The following is a 14,350-nucleotide window of genomic DNA, read 5'->3' as shown; positions in this document are numbered from 1 at the left end:
CCAATATGCTACAGAACAGACAGGACATAATTAAAAAAATTAAGAGAGCCAATTGAATAAAACTAGACATAGAAAGAAAAATTTTTAAAGCGACTGGTTACGGGACATATGGGAAAGAATTAAAAAATAGTGACAGCAAACAGACATAGAAAAATTTAAAAGCAAGATGGTACAGGACAGACAGGGTAAAATTAAAAAATAAAGACAGTTAATAGATTAAAGTAGGAATAGAAAATAAATTTGAAAAGCTACAAGGTACACAACAGACAAAAGAATGAAAATAGTGAGAGCTAACTAAATGGAGACACAGAAAGAAAACTGAAAAGGCGACAGGCTACATGACAGACAGGAATAACTTAAAAAATACAGACAATGACTAGGTTAAAGTAGACATAGAAAGAAAATGTAAAAAGTGACAGGGTACATAATAGCCAGGAAAGAATTAAGAAAACAGCAATACACAGCTCGATCGAAGTAGACATAGAAGGAAAATTTTAAAAGTGATTGGGTACAGGACAGACAGGAAAAATTTTTAAATTAGTGACAGCAAACTAAAACTGAGAAATAGAAAGGAAATTTAAAAGCAATGGGGCACAGGACAGAAAGGAAAAAATTAAAAAATAAAGACAGTGAACTGGATAAAAGTAGACATAGAAAGCAAATTTTAAAAGTGACAGGGTACACGACAGACAGGAAATAATTAAAAAACAGTAATAGGCAGCTTCATAAAAGTAGACATAGCATCATGGTTTAACCCCGGCTGGCAACTAAGCACCACAGAGCTGCTCGCTCACTCCCCCACAGTGGGATGGGGGGTGAATTGGAAGGGTAAATGTGAGAAAGAAGCTCATGAGATGATATAAAAACAGTTTAATGCTTTAAAAGAATTGGGGGGGGGGGGGGGGGGGGGGGGGGGGATGACACACGACAAGAAGGAAAAAGGGAAAGAAAACCAAGCAATGCAAGTGAAAACAGTTGCTCGCCACCAATCCAAGCAATGCCCAGCCAGACCTGAGCAGCACCCCACCACCAACCTCCACCCCCAGCTTTTATTGCGGAGCGGTATGCTGTATGGTAAGGGATAACCCTTTGGTCAGTTGGGGTCAGCTCTCCCAGCTGTGTCCCCCCCCAGCTCCTTGTGCATCCCCAGCCTGCTGGCTGGCAGGGCAAGGTGAGGAGCAGAACAGCCCTCGGCGCTGCGCAAGCACCGCTCAGCCATGACTAACGCATCCCTCTGCTACCAACGCTGCTTTGGTCACAAATCCAAAACGTAGCACCATACCAGCTACTATGACAAAAAAATTAAACTCTATCCCAGCCAAAACCAGCGTGCACAGAAATAAAATCTAAGAATTTACAGGGTGCAGGAAACACAGGGAAGAAAAATTAAAAATAGGGACAGAAAACTAGATATAAATGGAGACATAGGAAGAAAATTTAAAAGGGGCAGGGTATAGGAAAGACAGGAAAACAATAAAAAATAGGGACAGCAAACATAATAAATATTGACATAGAAAGAAAATTTAATAAGCAATGGCATTAAGAAAGAAAAGAAAAAATTAAGACATAAGGACAGGGTAAAAAAGAGAAGCACACATGGAAATATAATTTTAAAAGTGACAGGGTACACCACAGACAGGAATAAATTAAAAAATACGGATAGGGAGCTTGATAAAAGTAGACATAAAATGCAAATTGAAAAAACAACGGGGTTCAGGACAGACAGGAAAAAAATGCAGTGAATGGGTCAAAGTAGACAGGAAATTTAAAAAGCAACTGGGTAAAGGACAAGCACAAAAAAAATTGAAAATGGGGAGAGAAAACTGGATAAAGCTTGACACAGAAGATTATAAAAGCAAAAGCATTAAGGTAAGACAAGGAAAAAATTAAAAATAAGGGTAGGGTGATAGAGACACAGGAATAAAATTATAAAAGCAGAGGCGTTGAGGAAAGACAAGAAAAAGTTACAAAATAAGAATAGGGAAAAAAATACAGAGAAACATAGGAAGAAAAGTTCAAAAGCAATGGGGTACAGGACCAACAAGAAACAAATAAAAAAGACAGTGAATTGATTAAAGTAGACATGGAAAAAAAAAATTTAAAAATGATGGGGTACAGGATAGACAGGAAAACATAAAAAATAGGGACAGCAAACTGGGTAAACCTTCACATAGAAAGAAAATTTAAAATGCGACAGCTTTAAGGAAAGACCAGAATAAATTAAAAAATAAGAATAGGGGAAAAAATAGACAAACACATACAAGTAAATTTAAAAGCAACAGGGTACACAACCAGGAAAGAATTGAAAAATACAGATAGGGAGCTCAATAAAAGTAGAAATAGAAAGAAAATTGAAGAAGTGACAGAATATGGGACAGACAGGAGAGAATTAGAAAATAAAGACAGTGAACTGGATAAAAGTAGCCATAGAAACAAAATTTTAAATCGATGGAGCATAGCAAACTAAATAAATGGGGACATAGAAAGAAAATTTTTAAAGCAACTGGGTACAGGACAGAAAGGGAGGAATTAAAAAATAGAGACGGGGAGTCAGATAGAGGGAAACATAGAAAGAAATATTTTAAAGCGATAGGCTACAAGAAACACAGGAAAGAATTACAAAATAGGAACAGCGATGAGAATAGAAGGAAACATTGAAAGAAAATTTTTAAAGTGACAGGGTATATGGAAGAAAGGGAGGAGTTAAAATTTAGGGAAAGGGAGCCAGATAAAGGGAATCGCTGAAAGATAAATTAAATAGCAATGGGGTACAAGAAATATAGAGAAGAATTTAAAAAAAAAAAAAAAATAATCAAGAAAGGGAGCCAGATAGAGGGAGACATAGAGGGAATTTTAAAAAGCAACTGAGTACAAGAAACATAGACAAGAATTAAAACATAGGGACAAGGAGATAGATAGAGGACAATGTAGAAAGGAAATTTAAAAAGTAATCTGGTACAAGAAACACAGGAATATTAAGAAAAAAAACAGGGACAGGGAGATCAATAGAAGAAACCATAGTAAGAAAGTTTTTAAAACAACTGGATACGAGAAGCACAGGAAATAATTAAAAAATAGGGACAGGGAGATAGATAGAAGGAAACATAGAAAGAAAAAAGTGACACGGTACAGGACAGAGGGAAGAATAAAAAAATAGGGACAGGGTGCCAGAGAGAGGGAAACGTAGAAAGAAAAATTAGAATACAACAGGGTACAAGAAACACAGGAATATTAAAAAAATAGGGACAGGGGAGATGGATAGAAGGAACCATAATAAGAAAATTTTAAAAGCAACAGGGTACAAGAAACACAGGAAAGCATTAAAAAAAATAGCTTAAGGGAGCTGCAGAGAGGGAAGCAGAAAAAAATTAATAGGTGAAGTTGTTGTCCAAAAAGCGGATTATTTCCTAGTGTGCAACCAGCCAATAATCACACACTCAGGAGAGACATTATTTATTTCATATTTGCACAAAGATGGGTGCTAGGTGGTAATTCCACAAAGCTAGCACTCCACACCAAAGAAAAACAATGTATTTATTCTGTTACATGATTAGTAAAAACCTGCCTACATTTACATTCATTGGTTAGTAGTCACCATCTCACCTGCTATCGGCCAGTTATATTTAAATCAGCCTCGCTGGCTATGTAGCTTAGCACACACGCTCCTTGCAGGGCTGGGGTGGGCGAGTTCTTCCAGATGGGAATTGAGTATGAGGTTGCCATCTCCACCCAGCATCTTTACCTTTCCCCCAGCTTGTGCTTCTGGAGCAGGATGTCTCCTTTTATCAGTCACATCCTGCGTTGCTTAGGGCCAATTATCCTTCCTGTTAACTCGAGAACGTTTCTTTTCTCTCTGATGGACCTTGAGCATTCTTGCCAATTTGGCAATACACACGAAGCATCCTCAAAACATCAAGGCCTAATTGTTCCAGGGTGTCCTTACTCTATGAATGCCAACTGTGTGCCTTTCTGATTACAGCCTTACTTGTTAATTTGACATATACAAAATACATCTTGCACAAAATAGTCAGACCATTCTAAATCTCCGAGTTATTTTTCAACAAAGTGGTACAGGGCAGAGCTGGCAGAAGAGAAACAAGTTTTAGGGAGCCGGTGGAGAGTGAGACAGAAGCAGGGACAGGCAGGGAAGCAGGCAGGGATCTGGGGCAGGGCAGCAGAGACGGACCGGGCTGCGCAGGAGAGAACGCGTGACTCACCACAGCTCCTGGTCCCGGCAGGAGACCTGCACGCCCTGACGCTTCTCTCTCCGCCCCTGCCCCTTCCTCTTCCACAGTGCCGCCTGCCCGACCCTCACCCGCTCGGCAGCACGCAGCGGACGCCTCGATGCTCCTCATCCACGAGGCTTCCTCAGTACGTGGTGGCTCACGCACACAGCCAACAGAGGTGCCGGGCTCCCAGTGCCGCATGCCGGTGGTCTGCTCTGTCGGGCGTGGCTCAGAGGGATCCTTCCTCACTGCAGGAACCGGCCATTCCTTGCTGGAGGCTCCTGCCAGCAGGACCCCCTTGGACTCCCTCCTCAGCCGGTTCCCCTCCATCAGCTCCCTCAGGCAGGCTTGCCCAGGCAGCCCCCTTTACAGCTGGAGCCCCTTCACGCAGCAGGGCCAGCCCCATCCTCAGCCTCACTGGCCACACCTGGGGCTGCCCCAGCTCCAGCCCCAGCTGGAGCCCATCAGGATAGAAGAAAGCTTCAAAACCAATGGGGTACAAGAAACACAGGCAAGAATTAAAAAAAAGGGACAGGGAGCCTGATAGAAGGAAGCTGTGGCAGGTTGACCTTGACTAGCTGCCAGGTGCCCACCGAGCTCCCCCTCCTCACAAGACAGGGGGGTAGAAAATACAACAAAAAAGCTTGTGGGTCAAGATAAGGACAAAGAAGTCACTCACCAATCACTGTCACAGGCAAAAGAGCCCTGACTTGGGGAAATTAATTTAATTTATTGTCAATCAAAATAAATCAGAGTAGGATAATGAGAAATAAGAACAAATCTAAAAAACACCTTCCCCCACCCCTCTCTTTTTTCCTGGGCTCATCTTCACTCCTGCCTTCTCTACCTCCTCCCCGAGCAGCGCAGGGGGAGAGGGAGCGGGGGGTTGCACTCAGTTCATCACAAGTTGTCCCTGCTGCTCCTTCCTCCTCATGGTCGTCTTCTGTTGCAGCGTGGGGTCCCTCCCACACAGCCACAGGTCCTGCCAGCAAACCTGCTCCAGCATGGGCTCCTCTCTCCACGGATCCACAGGTCCTGCCAGAAAACCTGCTCCAGCACGGGCTCTCCATGGGGTCACAGCCTCCTTTGGGCATCCCCCTGCTCTGATGCGGGGTCCTCCACAGCCTGCAGGTGGATATCTGCTCCACCGTGGACCTCCATGGACCGCAGGGGGACAGCCTGCCTCACCACGGTCTTCCCCGCAGGCTGCAGGGGAATCCCTGCTCTGGTGCCCGCAGCACCTCCTCCCCCTCCTTCTTCACTGACCTGGGGGTCTGCAGGGCTGTTTCACACTCACATTTTCTCTATCGTAGCTTCTGCACAGCATTTTTTTTTGTTTTTAGCTCTTCTTAAATAGGTCATCACAGAGGCACTACCAGCGTTGCTGTTGGCTCAGCTTTGACCAGCAGCAGATCCCTCTTGGAGCTGGAACTGGCTTTGTCCAACATGGGGGCAAGTCCTGGTGTCTTCTCACAGAACCCACCCCTGCAGCCCCTGCACACCCCAGCCCAGCTAGCAAAACCTTGCCACACAAACCCACTACAACAGCAATCGGCTACAGGGCAGAGAGGGGGGATTGAAAAATAGGGAAAGGGAAGACAGAGAGAGAGGGGCATGGGGTGGGGAGGAAATAGTGATGGGCTATGGGCCAGAGAGGAGGAAACGATAGGGAACCAGACCGAGAGAGATGGAGAAAAACAAAGATTAGTGATGGGCCACAGGGCAGAGAGAGAGGAATTGGAAAAGGGGACAGTGAGGTAGACAGAGAGCAACTGAGAAATACCAAAAAACCTCAGTGAGCTGAAGGGGAGAGACAGAGGAATTGAAGAATAGGGACAGGGAGCCAGACAGAGGAAGAACAACGAGGACAAAAATAGGCTGTGGCACAGAGAGGGAAGAAATTAAAACATAGGAACAGGGACCTGGAACAAGAAAAATCTAAGAAAGAAAAAGTATATCTAGAATACAAGGTGCAGAGAGAGGAATTTAAAAATAGAGACACAGCCCCAGACAGAGAGGTGAGGGCAGTGGGAATTGTGAAGGGCTAAAGGGCAGATGGGGAGAAATTTAAAAAAAAGGGATAGGAAGACAGACAGAGAGATGGAGAAAGACAAAAATAATGATGGACTGCAGGAAAGAGACAGAGGACAAAAGAAAAGAGGAACAGGGAACAGGACAGACATACAGAGAGAAAAAGAAAACAGAAGCAGAATGACAAAGAGGGGCACTTGGAGAACGGGAGAGGGAGAGGTGCAGGGAAGTGAAAAAAATGACAGCGGTAGAGAAGGGAGGGGACGGGAATGCAGAAGAGGAGCAACACGGCCCCAAGGGTCCAGGACTCACCGTAGCTCCTGCTTTCAGAACTGCTGGGAGAATTTGACAGTTCAGATGCATCTTTCTCTCCCTCTCTCTCAATCTCCGCCCCCTCTCCCTTCCTCCTTCGTAGCTGCGGTCACTTGACTGTCATCCACCTAAGAGAATAGATTGGTGTCTTACAGCTCTTACAATATGAGGCTTCCTAGATACAAGCCTCACAGGCACACACACTACACGGCCGTACTGTGCTTCCGGTTATGCGTACAGACCCTGCCATGGACGTGGGTGATCGGATCTGCCGAGGACTACACTAAGAGGGATCCTTCCTTGCCTGGAGAGGCAGGCTGTCTCCTGTCTGCAGCCGGAGGCAGCTGCTGGCCAAATCCCATTTATTTTATTCTTCAGCTGCTTTACCTTTTTCTGGTCTCTCCAGCTTCAGCCACTGCAGCTCCTGCGCACGGCCAGTAAGTGCTCCAGCTGTCCCTTTTCGCCCATGCTACTAGGAGAATGAGGCCAAAGGCAACCCACACAAACCTGAGCCAGAGGCAGTCAACAACATCCCCAGAGAGGAACCAACAACTGAGTCCTCAGTGCTGCCTCTGGGAGAGGGAAAGAACAAGCAACTGTTATCTACAGCGATGACTGTACTCCTCAAGCACGAACCCCTCCTTCTGCAGGAGCTTCTGGAGATGCCGTTCTTCCCCTGAACCGATGCTAACGGCGCCTGCATTTATGGTGCAATAAAGCATGTTCAAGGACCAGCTTGCTGCTGTGAGGACAGGGTTCAGGGGCAGTCTGTGGCTACGGGACAGGCTTTAGGGGAGGTGCTGTAGCTGGGGGCAGCCGCACAGGGCGAGCAGGGCTGGAGGAGTTTTGTTGAGTTGGGGAGGCACCCAGCACCTTTTTCAGGGGGTGGGGGCAGCCATCTCCTGATGCTCTTCCTGTTTCCTCTCCCCCAGCTCTCAGAAAACCCCTGGGAGCTGCCCTGATGGGGCCTGACTCCAACTGACCACCAACCTGTTGCACTAGTCAGGTGGAAACATCCTTGCAGCTCATCAGCACTCTCAGGCAGGCATACCCCAGCAGCACCACCCCCTAGGGCTGCAGTCCTTTTACACAGAGAGGCCATCACCATCAGCCTCACTGGCCCCACCTGGGGCTCCTCCAGCCCCAGCCCACAGCTGCAGCCATCGCCCCTTACACCCACTACGTAACCTGCTCCCCTGGGCTCTCTGACAGCCACTCATCAAGTGCAAAGGAGACAGCAAGTGTTTATCCATTAATGCATGTAAGTCCCAGGAGCAAGTCTGCTCTGGGTCTTGGTGCCTGTACACTCACCCTTCCCCTGGGACAACTCAGCAGTTGTTACTGGAACAGCAGATACCAAGAACGAGCATACCACGATGGGGAGCAGGACAGAGGAACAGAAAGAGAAAAATAAGATGAGGGAGGACTGAGGGGCAGAGAAGGAAAGGTACAAGGAAAAGGACAGTGAGATGGAGAAATCAATAAAAAAGGGACAAGGAGCCCTGCAGGGACATGGTGAAAGAAAAACAGGGTCAGGGAGCAGGACAGAGGGAAAGAGAGAGAGAAAGTGACGAGCAGGTAGCAGAACAGACGGAAAAAGACAGAAATTGAATTACAGGAATAAGGAAGGAGGGAGAGAGAGAAAAAGACAGGGAACAAGCCGGGGGGGTGAGGGAAAAAAGAGAGACAGACAGATCAGGATAAAGAGATGGAGAAAGAAAAAAAAAACGTGATGGACTGCAGGATGAGAAACAAGGCCAGGGAGCAGGACAGAGGAGAATAATGGGACAGGGAGGTGGGCAGAGGGATATAGAGAGACATGATGGGACAGGCAGTGGTATGGCGTTATACAGTCAAAAAGTTAGGGGGAGGATGGAGGACACAGAGAATAAGAGAAAAGGGACAGGGAGCAGGGCAGAGGTGGAGAAAGAAATGTTAGAGACTGAGAGAGGAAGAGACTGACAGGACCGAGGCAGAGAGATGGAGAAAGACAGAAAAAAAGACAGTGAAGGGTAGCAGGCCAGAGGGACAAGAAAGACAGGAGGAAGGACAGAGGGATATAGAAAACAGGTAAGGGACAGGGAGCCAGAAAGTGGGATACTGCGAAAGAGAGAGGGACAGGGAGCCGGATGTGGGGATGGAGAGCCAACGAGAGCAACAGAGAGAATGACAGAGAGATGGAGCATGAGAGAAAAAACAGGGACAGAGAGTGGTACAGAGAGGTGAAGCAATAAATAATAGGGGCAGGGAGCAGGACAGAGGAAGAAAGACAGAGAGGGACAGGTAAGACACAGAACTGGAGAAAGAAAAGAAAGGGAACAGCGCAGAGGGTCACAGAGAAAGAGAGGGATGGCAGAAAGGGAAAAACAAGACGAGGGAGAACGACTGAGGAGCAGAGAGAAAAACATATGGAGAACAGGACAGAGATTGAGAAAACAAAGAAAGATGATGCAGAACAAAAGGGAAAGACTGACATGGACAGGGAGCAGGACAAAGGGATGGAGGAGGAAAAAATAGCGATGGGCAGCAGGATAGAGGAAAAGTGAGAAAAAGCAAGAAGAGCAAGAGGAGGAGAATGACAGGAGCACGTAGAGAGAAAGACTGAGACGTGTAAAGGTGGGGGTGGGGGATGGGCAGAACAGAAATACAGAGAACAAAAAAAATACTTCTAGGGTGCAGGACAGAGGAATAGAGCAATAAGGGAAAAAAAAAAAATCAACAGGGAGAAGGACAGGTAACACACAGCAGGACACTGTAGGAGTGGGAGGGACGGAACACAGAGCAGGGCAGAGGGATGAAGAAAGAAAAAAAATAGGGACAGGAAGAAAAGCAGAGTAACCAACAGAGGAAAAAAACACAGAAAGAGAACTGGACGGAGATGGGCAGCAGGACAAAGAGATGGAGAAAGAAAAAACAGCGACAAGGTCAGGGACAGAGGGATAGAGAGGGACAGGAAGCAGGACACAAGGTTGCAGAGAGAGAGGTACAGGGAAGTGGAAAGAATGACAGAGAGAAAAACAGCAGGGCAGGGAGCAGGTCAGAGAGCTGGAGAAAGAAAAAAATACTGCTGGGGAGCAGGACATGAGGATAGAGCCAAAAGAGATGAATGGGAAGCAGGGCAGTGGGATGCAGACAGCAAAAGTAATGATAGGCAACAGGACAGAGGGATTGACAGAGAAGTACGGGACAGGGAGCAGGACCAAGGAATGGAAGGGAAAAATACTGATGAGCAACAGGGCAAAGGGATGCAGAGAAAAAGGCGGGAAAAGGAAGGAGGAAAAGAGAGAGAAAGACGAGGATAGAGCACAGGACATGGAGAGACAAAAAGCAGAGAGACTGGGGCGGGGGGGGGCAGAACAGATGCAGATTAAGAGATGGAGAAGGCAAAAAATGGTGATGGGCTGCTGGACAGAGATGGAAGAAGAAAAAGTAGGGCCAGAGTAGGGGGGAGAAAGGAAAAAAAGGACAGCTGGCTGGACAGGGGACTATAACTAGAAACAATGAGACAGGCAGCCGGACAGAGGGACAAAGGCAGAATAACCAGGGAGAGGAAGCAGGACAGATAGACAGAGAGAGGGAAAAGGGGGCAGGGAGCAGGACTGAGAGATGGAGAAAGAAGCATTAGGGGCAGAGGGATAGAGAGAGGAAAATACAGGTTGGAGGAAGGACAGAGGGACAGAGAGAGAAAGAGAGTGACAGAACCCGGACAGAAAGCGGGAGAAAGACAAACCTGTGACAAACAGCAGGCCAGAGGCGGGAGGGCACGGGGAAAGAAGGGCAGGAGGAAGGAGTGAGGGATACAGAAAACATGTGAGGGACAGGGAGCAAGAAAATGGGATACAGAGAAAAAGCGAGGGAGGGGAGCAGGATACTGGGATAGACAGCAAGCTCAGGAGTGATGGGCACTGACTCGTCCTGCTCCTCCAGCGGGGTGGGCGCAGCCATAAGGCCCCCCCCCCCCCCCGCCCAGGGCCCAAGGGATAGCATGGAGTCAGCGGGAGGGTGCAGCAGCCGTGGCGGCACGCGGAGCTGCTGCGGCAGCCCCTCCTGTGGGGTTTGCCCCCGTGGGCGACAGTCACAGCCAGCTTGGCTGCTTGGCTTTGGTGGCCATCCTGGTGCGCACCTTGCTGCTTGATGCCACCACCAGTGCCATCTCCTTCTTGCCATCAGCTGGGGGCTTGGAGGCAGCCATCCCCACACTGGGTCTCAGGGCCGCCAGCAGGGGCCTGGGGACGCAGCAGGGCACGCTTGGATCAGCTTGGGGCTCCAGGTCAGGTGGTTGGCGCACCAGGCCCACCACCTTCACTCTTTGCCCCGCTGGGTGGAAACTCAGGACGGAGTTCCGCAAGCATGCCCTCAGGTCAGTGCGGGGCATCCCCAGCCCCTGCGGCGTTTCGGCCTGGACTTTTTTGCACAGCAGCCTGTCCTGGGGTCGCACATTGCAGGGATCCATGCTCTGCACCTTCTCTATCAGCAGTGGCTGGGGTGGATGGGAGGGCGCAGGCCCCTTTGTCCCCTGGCACTCCCAGGGCTTCTGGGTCGCTCAAGCGCCAAGGCGGACACATTGGTAGCCTCAGATGCCCTGCGCTTGCTGCCGCCCACTGCTGCCCACTGCTGCCCACTGCCACGCCGTCCCTCTCTGGCTTCCCCTCCCACAGGGTTTTTGAGTGTTTTGCCACCCAGCATACCACCATCATCTTCTTCTCGGGTGGCATGTTGTCCCGTGGGGAGGTCTCTTGCGTCCTGGGGGTGCTGGCTGGTGCAGGGCGCTTGTCCTTCTTGCCGCCCCCCTCTCCCGATCTGGGCACCACCCGGCAGGAGACGATGCCCGGTGGCAGCGGCAAGCGGGTCAAAACCCCTCAGGGCTGCCTCCGCAGCGCCTCCTCCACCAGTTGGACCATGCGGGGCAGATGAGGCTGGGGGCAGCTGCGGGGCTGGCCAGGGGACTCAGCAGTGGCATCCGCAGGGGGCTCAGCAGGAGACTTTCCAGGGGACCCTTCAGAGGACCCTCTGGGCAACTGTTCAGGGGATTCTCTGGAGGAGTCTCCTTTGAAGTCTCTGTAGGTGTCTCCTGAGAAGGGTGCCAGGACTCTCTGGCAGCCGGAGGGGAGGACCGCCACCACCCCATCCTGCTTCCTCCTGGGGTCCAGAGAGGGGGACATCGCCACTCCCCACCAGGGGTTGGTGCCCCCCAGCATCACTGCCACCACACTTGAAGCACCCTGAGGTGGGGGGCTGGGGCAGGCGAGGGTCCCCAGACCAGGGAGGGGGGCAGTGCTGTTTGTTCACCTCCATCGGAGCTGAAGGCCTGTGATACAGCCTTCGCCAAACAAGAACTTCACTTTCTGGGCGTTTGTCACATTGCAGTGCTTTGCCCCAGTTTCAGGCCATTGGCCAGTCTGGGAAACCCTCAGCTGAACAGTCCCAAAGGAGTGAGGGTCTGAGTGTATTCTGGTTTGGCTCAGTGTAACTTGTGTGTCGGTCTGCGTCTGCTTTTGCTCGTTGCCTGCGCTTTTCTCTTTGAAGGGATGATATTTGGGAGGTTCTGCAACACGGACCTCCTCCCTCCATCAACCTGTCGCAGCACGCCTGCATTTAACGCCCGCTGTTCAATGTAGTTTGCTCTCAGAGCTGCAATCAGAACCTTCATCCAGAGGAGAGCCGTTTGCCTCATGACCCGATGAAGAAAATCCAAGAGCAAAAGGAAGAACTGGGCCTGATGGTGGGCCTGACGTCCAGAACTCGCTGCTACAGGCCAGAGGTCAGTCTTGGTCTTGCTGCCAGGGAAGCGATGCTCAGTGACGTTCATGTGCCCCTTCCCGGGGAGCACCAGTGGGGCTGCGCCAGGGCTGTGTCTGGGGCGCAGGGAAGGCTAGTGGTGCAGCGGACAGGCATCCTTCCCTGCGGGGTCTGCCAGTGCAAGGGCTACACCAGTGGTTAGGGAGAGCTGCGGGGAGCCTTCCCCCGCGCCCTGGCTCAGCTGGGCTCTGGGAGCGTCCCTGATGGATCCTCAGACCCCAGAGGAGGCCGAGGAAGAGACGTCAGAGGGACCCAGCACCCTGCAAGGCCTGGGCCCGAGCTTGACAGGAGGTCCCGGGGCGCACGGCGTGCTGCCGCACCCGGCAGACCCCCGGCCTGGAGCTTGAGAGCCGTGACGCAGGAGATGTGGAAGGGCGAGGTCTCCTCTGACCCCGCGGAGCTGCGGAAGGAGAAGGAGAAAACATCGGGGGGTCGAGGAGGAGCCCGCATCTCCGCCTCCCGGGCGCTTCGAAGGCTTCCGCCGCAGGGACCCGGTGCGACACCGACAGGCTTCCCCCTCCTGCCTGGGTGCAGCACAGAATCGCTTCCCCCGAGCTTCCCCCTTACGGCACTGAAAGGCTTCCCCCTGCTGCCTCGGTGCAGCACAGAAAGGCTTCCCCCGTGTCGCCTCCATTCGGGAGAGGATGGCTTCCCGCGGGGGCCCGGACCAACTTCTGCGGGTACTCCACCACCTCGCCCTCAGGAGAGCCCAGCTCCCAAAAGGACACCCACCACCTCGGCCTCCCACAAGGAAGGTGCCAGCCCTGAAAGCTGTTGCTGGTCTTCACCGTCCCCATGCAGCCCATTCACAGGCACAAGAGCCCTGCAGATCCGTGCTTTCCCAGAGACCTGGCAGCTCAGCATTCGAGGCAGAGCCTGTTTCCGAAATCGCAAATATCCGGCTAGTTCTCCCACAAGGAAGGTGCCAGCCCTGAAAGCTGTTGCTGCTCTTCAAACTTCCCTGTGCAGCCTATTCACAGGCACAAGCGCCCTGCAGATCCGTGCTTTCCCAGAGACGCGACATCTCATCGCTCCTGTTCTTGGCAGAGCCTGTTGCCGAAACGCCAAACGTCCGGCTACTTCTGCAAGGAAGGTGCCAGCCCTGAAAGCCGTTGCTGGTCTTCACGGTCCCTTGGCGCCCTATCTACAGGCACAACAGCGCTGGGGATCTGTGCTTTCCCAGAGACGCAACATCTCATGGCGCTCGGCCGCGGCAGAGCCTCTTGCCGAAAAGGCAAACGTCCGGCTCCTTCTCCCACAAGGAAGGGCCCAGCCCTGAAAGCTGTTGCCGCTTTTCACGGCGCCTTGGCGCCCTATCTACAGGCACAACAGCGCTGGGGATCTGTGCTTTCCCAGAGACGGAACATCTCGTGGCCCTCGGCCTCGGCAGAGCCTCTTTCCAAAAAGGCAAACGTCCGGCTCCTTCTCCCACAAGGAAGGGCCCTGCCCTGAAAGCTCTTGCTGGTCTTCACCTTCCCTTTGCAGCCCTTTCACAGCCCTGCCTGCACCGGGGCTCGGCGCTAGCTCTGGCACCTCACCCTCATCCGTGCCAGAATCCAGCTCCAAAATGGGGCCCCACCACGGACACCCCCACGCAGGGCGAGGGGCCTATGGGGTGGTGCGTGCGGGTAAGGGTGTTCAGCGTCAGGTGCAGGCAGGGAGTTGTAGCTCTCAGCACAGGCAGATGCACGGGCAGCAACGGCCAGCACAGGCAGTTTCAGGCAGGGGGTACAGGCAACAGTGCCGCTGCAGGCACTGTGGGTGCACCCCACAGGAGGGCAGGGGGCCAGGCCCTGTCTTGCTGGTCCCACAGGGTACTGGAGTCTGCCCCTACCCAGGTACCCTCAAGCTGGAGGCACTGGGATCATCCTAAAGCTGGAAGCACTGACCACCCCACCCCCAACTGGGACTGTGCCAGACTGGGAATCTTAGAGAGCTGGACACCCCCAGCTGGGACCACTAGGATCCCCCAAACACAGTGC

At 51.2% G+C, this 14,350-nt stretch overlaps 1 protein-coding gene across 2 annotated transcripts; it reads right to left on the bottom strand.

Moving 5' to 3' along the window:
- Positions 1-4,936: 4,936 nt before the first annotated feature.
- On the bottom strand, positions 4,937-10,519 carry LOC128150369 (uncharacterized). 2 transcript variants are annotated; one of them, XM_052806501.1, is made up of 2 exons: positions 6,570-10,519; positions 4,937-5,261 (listed from the first exon to the last, which is right to left on the bottom strand). In XM_052806501.1, the coding sequence occupies exon 1, from the start codon at positions 9,881-9,883 to the stop codon at positions 8,423-8,425; it is 1,461 nt and encodes a 486-aa protein (XP_052662461.1). In that variant the 5' UTR covers positions 9,884-10,519; the 3' UTR covers positions 4,937-5,261; positions 6,570-8,422. The 2 variants fall into 2 exon arrangements, with proteins under 2 accessions (XP_052662461.1, XP_052662462.1); XM_052806502.1 differs by having other exon boundaries at positions 4,937-6,697; positions 6,957-10,519.
- Between the last annotated feature and the right edge of the window lie 3,831 nt (positions 10,520-14,350).

Source organism: Harpia harpyja, chromosome 13 (assembly GCF_026419915.1).
Source record: "Harpia harpyja isolate bHarHar1 chromosome 13, bHarHar1 primary haplotype, whole genome shotgun sequence".
NCBI lineage: Eukaryota > Metazoa > Chordata > Aves > Accipitriformes > Accipitridae > Harpia > Harpia harpyja.
Note: the sequence above shows the minus strand (reverse complement) of the source record. Positions and strands in the feature narration are given on the sequence as shown.

Excerpts from the sequence above, each read along its gene's own strand:
- LOC128150369 (XM_052806501.1), bottom strand. The coding sequence starts at position 9,883 with ATGTCCTGTGCTCTATCCTCGTCTTTCTCTCTCTTTTCCTCCTTCCTT.